The sequence below is a fragment of the Nannobrachium achirus genome (genome assembly GCF_963921795.1).
Source record: "Nannobrachium achirus genome assembly, chromosome: 21".
In the NCBI taxonomy this organism is placed as follows: Eukaryota; Metazoa; Chordata; class Actinopteri; order Myctophiformes; family Myctophidae; genus Nannobrachium; species Nannobrachium achirus.
The window spans coordinates 35,690,729-35,708,162 of NC_137828.1; the positions used below are offsets into that span (position 1 = coordinate 35,690,729).

The following is a 17,434-nucleotide window of genomic DNA, read 5'->3' on the forward strand; positions in this document are numbered from 1 at the left end:
TAGGGGCCATAGAATGCCAGGGTATCTCTCATAGGCGAGCACTTTAGCTTCCAGGACCTCACCTTCCAGGACCTCACGTGCTCACGTTCATGCACGTCATGGAAAGGTCCCGGATGATAATGCTAACAGAATGGCTATTCCCATTTTGTCATCTAAAAGATCATTTTTAAACCTCGCGCCGCTTCCCGCGCCGCTTCCCTAAAGACACAATCCAGAGATATAAGCCTTCAAAGATGTGGTCTTTCATTGGATTTCACTCATGAATTCATTTATATATTTGCCTTATAGTTATTTACCAGCATTACTATGTATTTATTATCATAGCAGTAACTAATTATTCCTTCAGCACTGTGGAAATCAATACCCCAAAATGGCCTCAAGTGGGCATACTGAACGGCTGGTTCATCGGATGCACCGATCCGATCGGATCGGTGAATTTACCTTTTGATCTAAACCACCGATTATGGCCGATCATGCTTTGATCGTCCCGATCCGATCCATTGCCGATTGATCGGTAACATCTCTAGTACTATGTTCTATCCGTCTGTCTTTCAATGTTATATCAGATACTTAAAGTGTGGTTCCTGTGGAAATAAGCCTCGGCTTTCTAGGATCTCCTTTTAGTTGACCTTGTACCAGTGATTTGTACTGTCATGAAACTGTACTTTTTTCTATTGCAAACTTCTAATAAATTCTTCAATCAATCAAAACCATGGGGAATGTGGCCATTTAACACTTATTCTAATATCACTTTATAGCTTTTTCCTTCTCTTTGCTTGCTATGTATGTACTCTTTTTGGTATACATCCTGCCTTTCTAAAATGTTTCTGTAATTTGCTTTGACAAATGATTCAGTAAACTAATTAACTAATTAAAACAGGGACAGTACTACTAACTGTTCCAATGCATATTGTTGTTTATTTGCAGAAGAGGCCCCAGAAATGTCAGAACTACTTTCACAAGGAAAGGTATGCTTGACATTTTGCAAAATTCCTTGTGGGAATGCTAGGGCTTGTTTTAGTGATTTAATATTCTAGTGATATTATTCCATTCTACAAAAAGATGCGTTTTATTTTATAATTGATTAAATCGCTTAGTTAGACTTTTGCAGACCTAGAGAATACTATTCAATTTGGATAGGTTAGCCTCAGCAGACAAACACATATGACTGAGATGTATGCCTTGAGCATTTAATGCAACTATGCATTAGTTATGTGGCCATGAACCTTGATCACTGAGTAGTACTATTTCAGACATGCATGGGGGCTATTTAAACTAAAGTGGTGTTTGGCATTCTGCACATCAAAGTTGCCTTCGACCTCTTGACTTATTGAGATATGACTTGAAGTTTTTTTAATTGTCTTCTCAGCTTGTATAGACAAAGGACAGAAAAGCTGACTCTGGAAGACATTGATAAGGAGTTTGGTAAGTGTGTGAAGGTGTCACCACCAGAAATGTGGTACTTTCTCTTATCACACTTTCCCCTGATCTCATTGACCTATGCTTTTATTTAACATTCAGACTTTGATGATGAGGAAGACTTAGTTCCCCCTTCTCCGGTAGAAGAGACGCAGGCAAGCGTTGCACAGGTACTGTACTACCACTACCAGGGATAATTTGTCCTAGTGAAAAGAAGACTCTGCAGGGGTTGCTGCACCTTTACTTGAAATGAGCTCTGCTGAGTCACATTGTGACTGTCAAGTAATGTATATTTTTTTTGTTTTTTAGGTTCCCAAAGGAAAAGTCCCACATTCTGCAACACCATCGAACAGACCAGTTATGGATATTGGTAAGAAAATGTAAAATGACATGGCTGCCTTTGGCGTTATGACATATTCCGTTTTGGATTGTTGCCTGTTACCTTTTTTTTTCTCTCTCCTGAGTGGTGCCTTTTTTTCCCCTCCTCTCAATGTAGAAGTAAACAGCCCATTTAAAAACCTTGAATCGTTTAAGACCTCAAGTCCCATAGAGAGGGATGAGACCTCAAGTTCCAGAGAGGGTGTTGAGCAAGCTGACATTAGAAGAGTGTCTCCGATTCCAATTCCCTTTCCCATTGAGGTGCCAGGGAGGATACTACAGATGACCACAGACATGTAAGGAATATTTAGTACCTGTAAATTATTTTAGATAGAATCCATGGAGATTTGAAGAACTTATGTACAGTATGTAGGATTTTAACACCACTTTTCATGAAGAAAACTTGCATTGTTTTGGATAAGCAACCACACAGAATGTAATGTATTTTCTGTGTCTTGTTTATAAACTGCTTTTTGTTCCCTCTAGGATGGAGACTTTTGAGGTATCCTCTCCTCCAGAAAGGATCACCCTTAAGAAAAATCGTGCCCCCTTGAAGGAGTTGGTAAAACCACAGTAAGTCTTTTTGGAACTAAATTAAGTCTGTATTTATCTTTTTCTGTGTCATATGTTTTAAACTGATTTTTGTTCCTGCTAGGAAACACACTTTTGAGGTAGAGTCTCCTCAAGAAAGTATCACTTTTAAGAAAAATCCTGACCCCTTGAAGAAGGTGGAAGCACCACAGTAAGTATTTTCGTAACTCAAGTTTCCTACATGGCCAATTTAGTTTCAGGAATGAATAGTTTTGTTTGACAGTCTTGATTGTCCCTTTGCAGAAAAGAGACTGGTCCAGGTGCATCAAAAACACTCAAAGAATCCGAAATGCCTGTGGAGGTTCGACGAGAGAGGCCAAAGTGAGACCTGATTGCTATGTTTTACAGTGTATAATATACTTTTTGCACTGGTATGATTACAAAGAGACAAGTCAATACAGTTGCAGAAATGTCAGAGCGGCATGACAAAACCACGCATTGTACAAAGCGGTGTGGTGCTTCTGTGCAGTGGGCTTGCATGCGTAACTGATAAAAGCAAACAAACACAGGAACATTTTGATTCAAGCATAGTCTAGGGCTGTCACGATCATGAGATTGTTACTTACTGCCGACACTAGTCTCCATTCACCTGCCTGTAAGCAAACATGGAAATAAGTCTTTCCATAATTGGTTTCATTTCCTAAAGCCCAAAACACGTCACATTTTGATCTTGCAGACGCTATTTCCACTATTTTTTTAATTGTTTGAAAAGCTCAACATTTATTCAAACAATTATGACTATTATGCAAAAAATTATTGATTGGGTGATTATGTAATAATTGTGACAATTCTTTGAGTCTAATACAAAAAATGTGTCTGCATTTGCACTGTCTCACTGTTCATATTACATAAAACATCAAGGAGCGGTGTGACTTTGCCTTAAACTGAGAAGTTCTGAATATTTTCACTTTTAAAAACATATTTCCATATTTACTTGTAGGCAGGGGAATGGAGACAAACTAGTGTCGGCAGGAAATAACGAACCTCAACACACTGCTCAAGAGAGAAAATCTAAAATTCCTATCCTCTTGAAGGTTGAGACGGCACCACAGTAAGTATTTTTAAACTCGATTGTGGTCAATGGTTTTTCAGGAATGAAGATGGTTATTGACAGTCATTAATTTAAATAAAATGTCCACATTTGCTTGTAGGCAGGGCAATGGACACCCACCAGTGATGGCAGTAAGGCGAGAGAAGCCTCAAAACACAGCTCGGGAGAAGACACCAAATGAGTTAAAAGAAACTCCTGCCCCCTCGAAGAATTTGGCAGCGCCACAGTAAGTATTTTCAAACAAGTGTCCCATTTGCCAGTGGTTCTAAACCTTTTCAGGCTGTGATGCATGCTTCTAGATGCGGCCCTTGAACCTAATCAGGCCCCCTCTGCCATCTTGAGTGACAAGTTCCTGTGTCCAAACGCTCCTCGCACCGCACACCGCACAAGTGTTTGCTATGAGAACAACATTAGCCCTGGTCCAGAGCGTTAACAAGTCTGGCTAACACAGTTACAGTATGCTGTGATGCAAATCACGCAATATTATATTTATATTACATACTGTAAATGCCAGGTCAGCTGCCACTCTGTTATTTTAGATGGCCTTAGCCCACCCTTGCTATGAGAACACAGGCTAACACAGTTATCATATCAAGGCGATGACGCTCACACACTCTACATTACTGGTCTGTAATCTGTAGTTTTTTTTTAATTGGGCTCAGAAAAGTGAGTTAATTGGCCTCTGGATGACTGCATCATCGTCAGGGGAGGGTGTGGTTGGATCACCTTTGTGTTACATTCCACTGTTTGTATCATTCCAATGCACAATTTCTACCATTTACTGTTACGTTCCAAAAGAGGTGACTGATTAATGAGAACGTTTCTGAACTACAACACCTACAGGAATCTAGGCAACAGAATCAATTTTAATACACGTTTTAAGGACCAGGACAAAGACCTATGACTGGCAAAAACAGCATGTCATAATTGCTTTAATAATATTATGTAGGATGTAGCACAGTACATTTAAGACACAAGGTCAACTAATAGGATTTAAAACCCAAGAAAGCACAATGGCTTGGCATGTTAGCCTGCTAAATCATCAGAAAGATGAGGCGCAATATCAGATACAGATACAGCAAATACTTTTTTTTTTATTATGAAAATCCACATAGTAACTCAAATTTTCAAACAACTGTAGTGGAGTAAAAGTACAATATTTGACAATGTAGTGGATTGATAGTAAAGGTATTGAAAATTGAATTACTCCAGTAAAGTCAAAATTGTACTAAACCGTACTTGAGTAAATGTACTTCCACCACTCCCTCTATCATTGTTCTCAGGAATTAATATTGGTGCTATATTTGTGTTTTTTGATGGTCCCTCTGCAGCAAAGAAACTGGTCCAAGACAGAAGCCTCAAAACACTGCTCAAGAGCCCCCGGTAGAGAAGAGCTCCCGTGTGGAAACAAACTTTGAAACTTTCCTGCAGAAAATTAAAGAGGCTCAGGCTGCTCGGCCTAAACCTGCACAGTGAGTTGAAATGCCCATACCAGGGTCTGTACACGAGTCAAGCGCAGGGGCGTCACGGGGAGGGGGGGGTGGGACTGAGTTACAAGGGCCCAAGGTCGAGGGGCCTTCATTATTCTATACTTTAGCTACTGAAAAATAGCAGATATACAAGTTCATAGCGTGCGCTACGAGCTTGTAGATCTGCTATTTTTGAAAAGTCGTGAAAATGTGTGCAAATCTTTGAATTCATGGGGGGCCCGCAGTGAATCCTTGTACCCAGGGCCCAGAATTTGGTGCGACACCCCTGGTCAAGCGCCAAGTTCATCTGACATGTACATTTCAGAAACTGACATTTGGACACGTGAATTTGTTTGCAGCATTTATGGTTGAGAGCAAAAATCTAACAAAATATCAGCTTGGGTGCCTCACAGCTTGCGTGACTTTTTTGCAATAACATATTTGCATTGATGGCTAAGCATGAGTAAGATTTGGGACCGTTATAAAATGGAGCATTCCAAAGTTTGATCCCAGTCCGTTCTCTCTACCTTAAAGGACAACTCCTCCCTAAATCACTTTTAGGCTAATTTTCCTACTTATATTGATCCAAAATGACTGTCCATGGGGTCTATTAGGCAGAAATGCCCCTGTTAAGTGATAAAAGTGATTTATTCTTTCGTGAATCTGTTACTATTTGTCATTACAAACACATCCATGCCTTGGTTGTCCCACACAAGCCACCAAAATCTCATAAATCATGTTTTGGGGTGAGCATTCGGCACCACTGCCAATCAAAGTTACTGTACTGGCAAATCACTGAGCCTCTTTTCTGGGACTTGGTAAAACGTATAAAAGCATAACATCTGTTTAGAAGAGTGTGATGGCTTTTGTGGGACAAATTGGGACAATGATGGCATGGACGTGTTTGTAATGATGACTAGTAACACATTCATGAAAAATAAAAACACTTTTGACCACAATAAATAGTGTAAAAGCGATAGGCTTATAGGCTCCACTCTATGCTATGAGAGCTGCTGGGTTCTGCTGGGGAAACTGAACAGGTGCATTTCTGCCTAATAGACCCCATGGACAGTAATTTTGGATCAATATAAGTAGGAAAATGAGCCTAGAAGTGATTTAGGGAGGAGTTGTTCTTTAAGCTAAACATTAGTTGTTTTGGAGTTGTGCAATTGTTTGCGTACTTGTTCGCAGCTGTCTGTGTGAAGCACAAAGCCTTTTCAGAGCTCATAACGCAATCACTTTACAATCTGCTCTTATGTATGTGTCTGTTCACCACCATAATGTAGTATTATGCAGATTAAATGTATAGCTGTATGATATGCGACCGATAAAGGTTGTGTATACTTTTCTTTTGGCTGGCTAAAAGAAAAACGTATGCCAGTATAATGTTTCACCTGCCAGACCTTTTGTTGGTGAGCAAAACAGAGAATTTTGGACCCTGATGCATTTCACTAATAAATATTTGAACATTTTGAAAAATACCCTAATCTGCTTATAATTTGTCTTCAAAGCCCAACGAAAATGTGTTTGCCGATAAGGGCTCCAACACCACCTGTGGAGGAAGATGAGTTCAGGGTAGTATTGGAGGAAGACGTCCCCATTTATCAGCTATCTAGAAGAAACAAGAGGCCCTGCCCGAAACTGGGGACGACCTCATATGGTGAAGTCAAAGGGTCAGCTGACAAGATTTCAAATGTGACTCAACCAGAGGAGGCAGAAAAAGCGTTGGGCGGAGCAGGGAGCATGGGCAACAATCAGACTGGCAAGATCACTTCTAAGGAGCACTCGGCAGCAGAGAAGGCGGAGGAAGAACCTAGAAACCATACCATTGGTGATAAAGAGTCCATGGAAATGAAAAAGGGGGGCCGAAGATCAAGAGCTGGCAAAGAAAGACAAGATGCCAAAGAAAGACCAGCCAAGGCCACAAAACAGACCAGAGAATGGATCCAGGTGGAGCCTGAAGATGCTGTAGAGCTACAAAGCCAGGAGCTACCTGGCAAAGGGCATGGAGGTCAGACCAGGGTCAAGTCCACAAAAGAGACCAGAGAAACGATCCAGGTGCCTGATTCTGTAGAGCTGCAAGGCCAGGTGCCACCTGGCAAAGGGCATGGAGGTCAGACCAGGGTCAAGTCCACAAAAGAGACCAGAGACGAGTCCACAAAAGTGACCAGAGAAACGATCCAGGTGCCTGATTCTGTAGAGCTGCAAGGCCAGGTGCCACCTGGCAAAGGGCATGGAGGTCAGACCAGGGTCAAGTCCACAAAAGAGACCAGAGACGAGTCCACAAAAGTGACCAGAGAAACGATCCAGGTGCCTGATTCTGTAGAGCTGCAAGGCCAGGTGCCACCTGGCAAAGGGCATGGAGGTCAGACCAGGGTCAAGTCCACAAAAGAGACCAGAGACGAGTCCACAAAAGTGACCAGAGAAACGATCCAGGTGCCTGATTCTGTAGAGCTGCAAGGCCATGAGCCACCTGGCAGAGGTCATGGAGGTCTGCATGAAGAGATGGATGTATGTTCAGGTAGGTTACCATCTAATTTGTGGGTGCGTGAATGTTCGTGATTGTATTTCTCCAGTCCCTTGCACTGTTGAGTAACATCACATAAGCCTGAAGCCTGATAAGTCTTTTTTTCTGTTGCCTCCCTGTCCCATAGCTGAGCAAATCGGAAATCCAGGCGGGGGACGAACTCCTACGTCCAATGATCTTGCTGCTTCAAATACAAAAAGGCGCAAAACATACAGTCCTGTAGAAAAGGCCTCCTCTCCAGTGGTAGGGAAAAGGAAGAGGAAATCACCTGGAGAATGGTGGCTGAGTCACGTTCTGGACACTGAGCAGAACGCTGTAGAAGCCCAGAACGTAGACGCCATAAAGATCAGTCAGCATGGAGAAGTTAAGAAAACTCAAAAGAAGAAATCTGAGCCTGGGCAGAAGGCCAAGAAAAATGGAGCTGCTCTGACCAAAGTAAGAAAGGGGAAGAAGCAGCATCACACCCCAGAAAAGGCAACGGCAGCTCTATCAGAGCAGGTTCAGAACCCGGAGGAGCTGCAGCAACAGGCTGACTGGGTTGCTGATCTCAACGTTGACCCTGTACCAGCTAACTCCTTAGTTTGCCCACTTGGAGAGGCCAGCATCACAACAGGTGACGTTTTCATCTAAGCTGAATTTCAGATTCTCAGGCATTTAAACGTCGGATCAAGTTATTTAAATGTCATCACATAACTGGATTCACTGTACCTGTAATGGAGGCATCAGAATTGATTTAACAACTCATTGTTACTTAATACTTTACAGGAGATTGCCTAGCAAACCAGCACACCAAGGTGAACAACAAGCAAGCCTCCGATATGCCCAAAACGGTTCCAGATCATATTGAGTCCCGGTTGCCGCAGAAACTGAGAAGGAAGGCTGTGGTTGCTGACGGGACTCAGAATGACGCTGAGATCCCAGCCATCCAACAGCAGAAACCCAATTCTAAGAGCCCCAAAATCAGGAGAAAGTCAAGAATACAAAAGATGTCTGCCTTTGAGGACGACATCACCACCACTCCAACAACAGAAACTCGCTCCAACGACAGAAACCAACATCAGAAAATGGCGGGTAAAAGATTATTCCCTGTCCAGGAGGACGAGGCTTCGCGGACCATCGATGGATTCTGGCCCTCCAAAAACAACACCTTCACCTTCCGCAACAACTTTGACAAGTAAGCCCGCGCTAACACCTCTTGTTCTCAGTTTCTGAGATAACTACGACCTTGACCTTGACTCAATGACCTTTTCAGCAGGTGAAATTTCAGAAAGGTAAAATGTACTCCACTGACGTTTTTGTTTTTCTGTGGCCTGTCCAAATAAACACAAACTGTTTTTGTTTAGTTTTTTCTTTACTTTAAGTGTTGCAAATATGTGATTGTGCCTATAACATAGCAGCATTATCATTTCACTGAAGTGCAGAACTGTGTTGTCATGATTTCATGGTAAAAGGGTATTGAAATGTGTTGACCCTTTTCTTTTTTTCACAGGCTACAAAGCTTCGCAAGTGGACCATCCTCTATGATTGCACAGGAAGCTTATGAGGAACCGGATACGCGTATGTTTTAAGTATTGTAAAATAATTTAACCAACCACAATTGCTAGACATGCTGTATTTACCTTTTGACATAAAGACTCTTTCAATTAGGCTGTGCAGTTAACACTGTTTGTTTGTTTCAGTTGTTCCATCGCCTGGGATATCCCACTCCGCCTTGTCTGCCACAGAGCTGTGTTTATTTCCTCTCAAACCAGTGACTGTGCAGGCCTGTGATGAGGAAATCATAACAAAGTGGTTCAGGAGACTCTGGCCTGCCACGGTGAAGAGTAAGCAAAATATGTGATTGATTTTGTTTGTTCAATGTCCTGACCCCATTATGTAAGTTGGTCATATAAATGGTGTTATTGAGCAATTTATAGATGCAGGCAACTACCATTAAGGTCCGTACACATAGAGGGCGAATTGGCGATTAGCGAATTAGCGTATTATTCGCCTTTTGTTTAAAACCTTATAAAGTCAATGGAAGCATCCACACCAAACGCGAATTTCGAAAAAGCGAAAAGGCGTCTGTTTTTTATTCGCCCTTGTGTCGAATTAAGCGAACGTTCAAAGGCGAATTCCTCTCTCTCTCTGTCGCTGGGTATTAAATAGCCTACAATAGGATCCGAAATGAGTCGATTAGAAGGAAAGTACTGGAAATTCGACTCAAGTACAAATACCTACAAGTACAGGCTACTCAAGTAAATGTAGGCTACTTTTAGTTACTTTACACTGACTTTCTTTTTTTACAGACCGAAATCCTTTTATTTCCGAGAGACCCGACCATTTAATCATTATTAAAACCCTCTTTCATGTAACTCACTGCAGCCGTGCAGCGTGCGCTGTTAACTGATTGACAGGCAGAAGAAGGCTACCAAGGAATCTATAATATTAAGATCGAAACAAAAGCCAGAGATTAAAAGGAATACTTTTAGGCTATTTTCTAACTACAGAGAGGTAAGTCATGGTTTAACTTGTACGCGGTCGCGGCTGCTTTCTCATCATCCTGGCAGCAGGCTACGCATCACGCATGCATTACCCACGCACCCCTGCTGTTAAACTGATCCTAGACCAGCATTATCATCTCACTGTTGCACAGCCATTCATCTCACGGCTAACCGACCATGATCCTAGGTCAGGCCAGCCTAAACACAGCACACACGTTAAACAGAACTCCAGTAGTTCGTTCCTTATAGCGCACGCCAGCGCGCGCGCACACACATTGATTGATTGCTTTACAGTTTGCATAAAAAAGCAGAAAGTACACACACAGTACGGGTCCTCTTGGGTCCTCTCGGGTAATACACATAATGATTGACAGCCCCGTATGTATTCCGAGGGTGATGCGGCCATTCCGACCCGGCTATGATAAAACACTGACCGACCGGAGCTGAGGGGAGGGGGAACGGAGAACGCGTGTTGTCACCCTATGGTTGTCACTTGTCTCTTCTGTTCTTTTTCTTATTTAATAGGCTAACAACCACGGCCAGGTCTCATCATCACTTGAGGATATAGTTTCCATTGTTTTATTTGTTTCCCTGTCTCCGTTCTCCTCTCTCCTCCTCTCCTCTCTCTCCTTTCTTCTCCTTTCTCCTGTGGCTATGCAGGCAGATATCGCCCCCTCGTTTTTTTGGCGAATTAAGCGAATATTATAGGCATATTCGCGTCGCTTTTTGGTGTGTATGGAAAAAGGCGAATCGCGAATTCTTTGCCTTTTTGGTTCGCTTATTCACGTCGCTTTCGCTAATTCGCCGGTGAGGACATACCTTTAAGGTCCCATTTTGCCCTTTAAATTATAATAACGGGATTGTAGGAGAAGTTGAATGTTTGCCGTAAACCGTTTCAATGGGATTTTCACGCATATGGAACGTATTATGTTTTGGGGCTTTTTATGCCTTTATTGATAGGACGGTAGACAGGAAATGGAGTGACACGGAGCAAAGGAATCGAACCAGCGACACTGTCAGGCTACATGTAAAGGACTCCGGACTAAATTAACATTTTCTCTATGCGAAATCAGTTACAGTAGTGCCAAACTTTACAGACATTTGTTTCAGTGCCCAATGGGAAATAAAGACTACTGTTCATGTGTTCAACGTCACAATTTTCACATTTTTGACGCTAGGTCTATGTGGGCATATAGACATGAGGCAAATTTAAACCTTTTCCTCAGCATGTTTGCATCCATGCATAGGCTTGATGGTGTATCCCTTGAAGGTTGCTCTGTCTTTGCATTTGTTTTTCTTTCCCCCCTCAAAGTGGTATACGTATATATGTATATATGTGTGTGTGTGTGTGTATATATATTATAATGATACATAAAATATGATTATATAAGACAATCAAATGTATGTTTCCTTTTTGGCTTTGACTTCTGATAGCTGCAGGCCAGATGAACACAGACGCGTTCAGGTGGTTTTCCTATCGAAGCAGAATCATTGGTGTATGTGAGGACATTCTCCGCAACAACTGGTGTGCTGGGAGGATGTTACTGGGCTCCCACGGGCACAAGCCTCTCTGGGTTGATCACAGCGCTGAAACGGTGAGAAGCTGTCTTTGTTTTTGTACTTAATATACGGTATATATCACTAGTTCACCTACATCGCACCAATCCCAACAACTGTGGCGGGCACCGCACTCAGTCGGGTCCTTGACGATTCGCGAGCTGAGTTTGAAGTCTTAGTCGAAACCGTTTTGTATACCTGTTTGTCCGTCCTGTCTGTGGACAGCTAATCTCTGGCACGATGGCAGGCTTGGCAGTGAGTTTGCACACACACCCCCGTGGGCGGCAGAGCACAACCTCTACTTATTTTTTCTTTTTACTTTACTCCTTCAAATTTGATCCAAATTTTAATTTGCCCTATTATAGCGCCACTAGGAGGCAGATTTTTGCATTACTCACATTTTGTCCAAACATCAGGCAAATCGGTACACATTATCTCTATAGTCAAGTGATCAAGACGGATCCATCAAATTTTTCATATTCCATCCTAATTGCCGACTTCTGAACATTGCTCGCCAACAATAACCTACCTGACCTGGTGGAGACCTGTGCTTTGAGGAACACTTTCTAGTTTCCAGTATCCAATCGTTTAATTGTTCTATAAACGCTTATCTTTTTAGACTCCTGCTACCCTGTCTAACTTGTGCATCCCCCCCCCTGCATTAAGGTATATAACGTCTTAACCAGTGCTGTGAGTGTGACAATTGATGGCACATTATCCCAGTACAACCCTGGACTATCCTTCTCTGTGCCATGTGGTAAGCATCACAGTAATTATATTTTTCAGTTTGTGACATGTGTGTTATTTCCAATTCCTTATTGTACTCTATTCACACAGGGCATGCATATGACATCAAAAACCTTACTGATGAGCCAGCCGTCCTCTACTTTAACAGGATGCGGTGCCAAAGTGCAGAGGCATTTACTTCCTTTGTTTAAGAAAATAACACAAATAACTGATTTTCTTTTTTTGGGGGGGGGGGGGGTTATGTTCTATATTTGTATTTTAACTTTTTTGTAATGAATAAAGGTTTTCTATGGAAAGCAATGACTATTTCACTTATTTGTTTTGGGGATAGTAATTTATTTTTCTTCATAAAAATGCCATTTAAGGAGAACTTAACCAATAATCTTCATATAATTGGTCCTCACTAATAACCAATAATCTTCATATAATTGGTCCTCACTAATGCTAATAAGATGGCACCATTTACGTCCCTCTTGTAGGCTTTTGGTTCAGAAATCTGCCTTCCAAAAACTACAGTAGGCTAATAGACTTTTCAAGCTAATGGGATGCCAATGTTCATCTATCAATAAATTAAAGTTTGAAGTGACCAAACCTGCCTACCGATGAAGTGAGGCCAGAGCATTGGTGAGGACAAGTTCTATGAAGATGAGTTGAAATGAGCCGAGTGCTCCTAACAGTTATTCTTTGTTGGGTGTAAGATGTTTCATATTCAGATATACTGAAAGTCTGGATACAAAATGGGTACACAATAGAAATGTTGTTCAGACAAGCTTGTGGTATTAAAGGACAACTTTGTTTTTTTTACAACATGGGTTCATATTTTAGATTGTAATTAGAGAAAAGAAAAGATGAGTGTTAAAAAAAAATCATTTACTGCTTTCTATTGTTTAGCGATTTTAGTATTTTGATTTCAGTGGGTGGGGGCATGCTAATGTCTTTTTAGACAGAATAACCCAGCCTTAAGACATATTTAGCCACTTCATGCAAGTCAAAATCACTAACATGATAGAAGTAAATGAAAACATTTTAACACATCTTTTCTTTTCTCTAATGACTATCTAAAATATGAACACTTGTTGTAAAAAAAAACAAGTTGTCCTTTAAGACTGGTAGGCTTGGTAGAAGCTGAAAAATCCTTTGCCTAAAGTAAGGTCATTTGTTTATACTAGCATACAGCCCTGTAACTCTTAATTAAAAAAAAAAAAATGTAAGATTTGTTTTTGGGCTTTTTTGCCTTTATTGGATAGGACAGTAGACTGACAGGAAAATGGGGGAGAGACAGGGAGTGACATGCGGCAAAGGTCGCCTGGATCGGGAATCGAACCGGCGACGCCGACAGGCATTGATGCCGAAAGGGCAATGCCTATATGGTATGCGCCTGGTCCACTAGGCCACCAGGCGCCCCCTGTAAATCTTAATAGTGGAAATGAAATGTTTTGAGATTCAAATATCTACAACAGGGGTCTTAAACATTTTCAGGTCAGGGACCCCCAAACTGATGGGGAGCTGGATCAGGGACCCCCTACCTCGTGGGGTGGGGCTACAACATATATTGTATAATTATGTATACAATTGTGTATAAACATACCATGTTATTGTGCATTCAATACTATGCTATTAAAACAATAGATTAACATATTCATGCTTTTATTTTAAACATGCATGTACAAGTGGCCGTACCACTGCCAATTATAAACATACCTTATTAACTGAGAACCAATGTCAATACTATCAATCTATCACTAACAATCTGTCAATTGGTTGCACAATAATCATGTATAGCCTACAAGCTATTCAAGAGACCGAATCATGTTTTTTATATATATATTTAAAGAAATATAAAAAGTTTTTTTCCCCCAAGAATTTCAGGGACCCCCTGCAGTATCCCCGCAGACCCCCTAGGGGTTGCGGACCCCCTGATGAAGACCCCTGATCTACAAAATGGCATAGATATGAAGGATGCCGTTTGTTTCTGCAACATAATAGCTGGCATTCTTTGTTGGCCCCATGTAGCATGTTACCACCACTTAAACGTCTGCTGACTGCTGATAGTCATATCATATGCAGAATTATTATTTTTATTTTCCACAAATGTGCTACTGTGTTACTGTCGAACTGTTTTTTTTTTTCTTTTTTTTTTTTCGGCCTGAAATACTAATCTCTGAGCTAAAATAATTGAAACCTTCAGTGTCTTGAATAAAAGAAATATGAAATGTGAGTGGAATTAGCTAAAATGTATTCCCTGACAAACAGACTTCAGACTTCAAAAGTCTTTATGCCAGTAAGCTACTGTAGTCTTGACTTTTAAGGAGACTATTGTTGGTGTATGTAAGCGGAGAGACACAGGGTGGCACTGTGGTGCAGCAGTTCTCTTGCTTTATTGAGACCTAACAGTCAAGAAATTGTTGTACAACTCACACAACCCTTCATGGATTATGCTGCTGATGTAGTCTATCAGACTGCAACAAAAACTAACCTTGTTCCTCAATACAATTTATAACTGTAGATTTTCTTTCTTGGTTGTTCAAATATGAGTTATGACTCATCACTGCACCTTGTATGAAAATCTCAACCTGCCATCTCCCACAGTAAAACGGCAGCACTGGTTACAGTTATTTTTTTAATTTATTTTATCTATCCACAGTATCTAAAATAGTATATGGAACCGAACATCAACTGAGACATTGTGCACAGATTTTTAAAGTTCTAAATGTATCTATCTCAGTTCAGTCAAGTTGGCAAAAACTCCTTTAGGTTTAAAGCTCCTGACTGGAACAATCTACCTGTTCATATTCGGTCAATAACATCTTTTAACCCTTAAGTTCTGTTCAGATTCACTACACCTTCGTTCTGTTCGGGTCATTTTGACCCGGGGGATATTTGGTTTAAAAAATACAACACTAATATAAATTTTAACTTAACAAATCATCATGATACATTGACTTTGACTCAATACCAAACAATTCACATGATATATATGGTAAATGTTTGCATTTCTGCTTTGCTATATCACATTAAACACTGAAAGAGCTAGGCGTTTTTACTGATTTAGCTGAAATTCATGTAAAAAAACTACTTTATTTAATACTGGGCAATATTGCTCATGCTTATAGGAAAAAATGAAAATCGGACAATATTTTATGAACTTTATTTTTTTTCTTTTCAACATGCCCATTAATTGAATACTTGTGGTTCAAGAACAGGACATCTTTCTCACATAGAGCTGAACACACATTTGGGTTGGGGGGGGGGGGTCGGAATGGGGCTTCGGAAGGGGGCTGTTAGAAGTGGGGGGGACTGTGTGTCTGTGTTTTGGCATAATACTGTGTATTTCTGTGCATCTGTGCTCCCGGGTCAAAATGACCCGAACAGCACAAAAGGTTCAAAAAATATGAGGGGGGTGTAGCATGGGTGTAGTGCAAAAATATTTTTTTTACATGTTCATCTCAGAAGAATCTTTAAGGCCAGTGAGTTTCAGGTGGAAACAATTTAAACTTCTACCTTTTTTTTCCAAATGAAAATGTAAAACGGGTCAAAATGAACCGAACAGCACTTAAGGGTTAAATTGTTTAAAATTGCACTGTCGTCTCACCTTGAGATTACCCGTTAATGCTTTGACTAAATTATCATTATAACATCTGTTAACCAATGATCCATTTATATGGAGCCCTGGAGGGCTCCAAAAGCTCTTCATAAAGACATGGTTAAAACAGAAGAGTCGGGTTAAAGCGGTAGAGTCGAGTAGAAGCAGTGGGTGGTAATTAAATGTCAAAGAAATAATGCAATGTTGACTCTGTTTTATAATCAACAATTTTTTATATATTTATTTCCATTTCATGATCCAGTGGTCCAAGCACCAGGCACATAAATAGTTGCGGGTTCGAGTTCTGTGCCCGATCTTTACTGCATGTCTCCGCCCATCTTTCTCCCCATGTTTCCTGTCTATCTCCTCTATCAAACTATAAATAAAGGCAGAAAAATCTTTAAAAAAAAAGTTTAAAACAAATGGAAAAAATTGGCACTGGCCAGTTAGTGGCAAGCAAATCGGTAGTATTGCCAAAATACAGTCCGCCTCCTTTCATTACTGTTTCCGGAATCAGTGGGGTCAAGTAGTGTAGGCATCGTATCTTTGGCATAGACGAGTTGGCATAGACATTTTTTATTTACCACTCACCTCGTCTGAGAAAAGGGGGGGGTGGACCGTTCGTGGCAAGCAAATGTGTATTGTCGAATACAGTCTGCCTCCTTTAGATTTCTATTTTTGGAATCAGTGAGGTCAAATAGTGCTGGCATTGTGTCTTTGGCCTGTTTTGAGTTGGCATAGCCCAGTCCATGCACGTGCGGACACTCCACAACTAGTGCCACCTCCATGTAGTGCCACCTCCATGTACATTGTACACCCCTGCCTAGAACACTATGACAGTGCCCATGGTGGTTGAGACTGTGAGGTCGCAAGTTACTATGAAAACCACCACCGGCTGTCAGTCCCTCCGTCTGTCCGTCACTTCGCGTCACACTTTTGGCCCTACTCTTATGTCCGGCACAGTTGTTCCTATCCATGCCAAACTGCGCACACACTCCTTGGCTGGCAAAACACAACCTCTGCCCCTGATTTCTCACATGCCCCTCTTCTAGCGCCACATTGAGGTTGTGTATATAGATATGCGACCTGGCGGTCGCTTATCTTCCAATTAGGGAGTTTTCCTGGGATATGGGTACATTTGATTCAGAACTGTGTAAGCCCTGCATCAAATTAAACTCATATCGTGTGCTTGTAATAACTCAAACAGAAATTCCATGAGCCCACAAGTTACTAATTCGTGTCACTTTAAAATGAATGAAAAGAGCAGCATCCGCTCACTCAACACTGCAAAAATCATTTATTTACTGCAAGCTGTTGGCAACATGCCTGAAGAAGGTCTTAGGACCCGAAGGTCGCAATAAAACATTTATTTTTTACGTTTTAATTCTCTTCAGCTCTAGCACCTCCTTACCAGTAAGACTCCCTAATCGGGAGATAAGCGACCGTCAGGTTGCATACACAAACTTTAGAAGGCAATCGTAGCCAAACAGGAGGGAATAAGGGAAATGGGACAGATCCGTGTTGATGACATGACTTTACAGATACTGTGTACTGCTTTGCGTGATTTTAGGCCAAAATCTGTTGGAGCAGTGTCCAAAAATGTGTTTTGCAAAAATCAGCCTTATGGTG

General features: G+C 41.2%; 1 protein-coding gene across 1 annotated transcript; it reads left to right on the forward strand.

The window, feature by feature from the left end:
• Positions 1-1,373: 1,373 nt before the first annotated feature.
• LOC308306515 (uncharacterized protein) lies at positions 1,374-12,452 on the forward strand. The gene is made up of 18 exons (XM_080751535.1): positions 1,374-1,425; positions 1,522-1,589; positions 1,729-1,789; positions 1,916-2,093; positions 2,284-2,370; positions 2,453-2,539; positions 2,632-2,709; positions 3,329-3,439; positions 3,540-3,665; positions 4,771-4,911; positions 6,420-7,429; positions 7,563-8,048; positions 8,201-8,609; positions 8,925-8,992; positions 9,115-9,258; positions 11,353-11,513; positions 12,142-12,232; positions 12,313-12,452. The coding sequence occupies exons 3-18, from the start codon at positions 1,780-1,782 to the stop codon at positions 12,411-12,413; spliced, it is 3,288 nt and encodes a 1,095-aa protein (XP_080607661.1). The 5' UTR covers positions 1,374-1,425; positions 1,522-1,589; positions 1,729-1,779; the 3' UTR covers positions 12,414-12,452.
• The last annotated feature ends 4,982 nt before the right edge of the window (positions 12,453-17,434 follow it).

Excerpts from the sequence above, each read along its gene's own strand:
- LOC308306515 (XM_080751535.1), top strand. Across the intron at positions 4,912-6,419 it reads GCTCGGCCTAAACCTGCACA|CCCAACGAAAATGTGTTTGC; the intron begins GTGAGTTGAAAT and ends TTGTCTTCAAAG. Across the intron at positions 12,233-12,312 it reads ATCCTTCTCTGTGCCATGTG|GGCATGCATATGACATCAAA; the intron begins GTAAGCATCACA and ends CTATTCACACAG.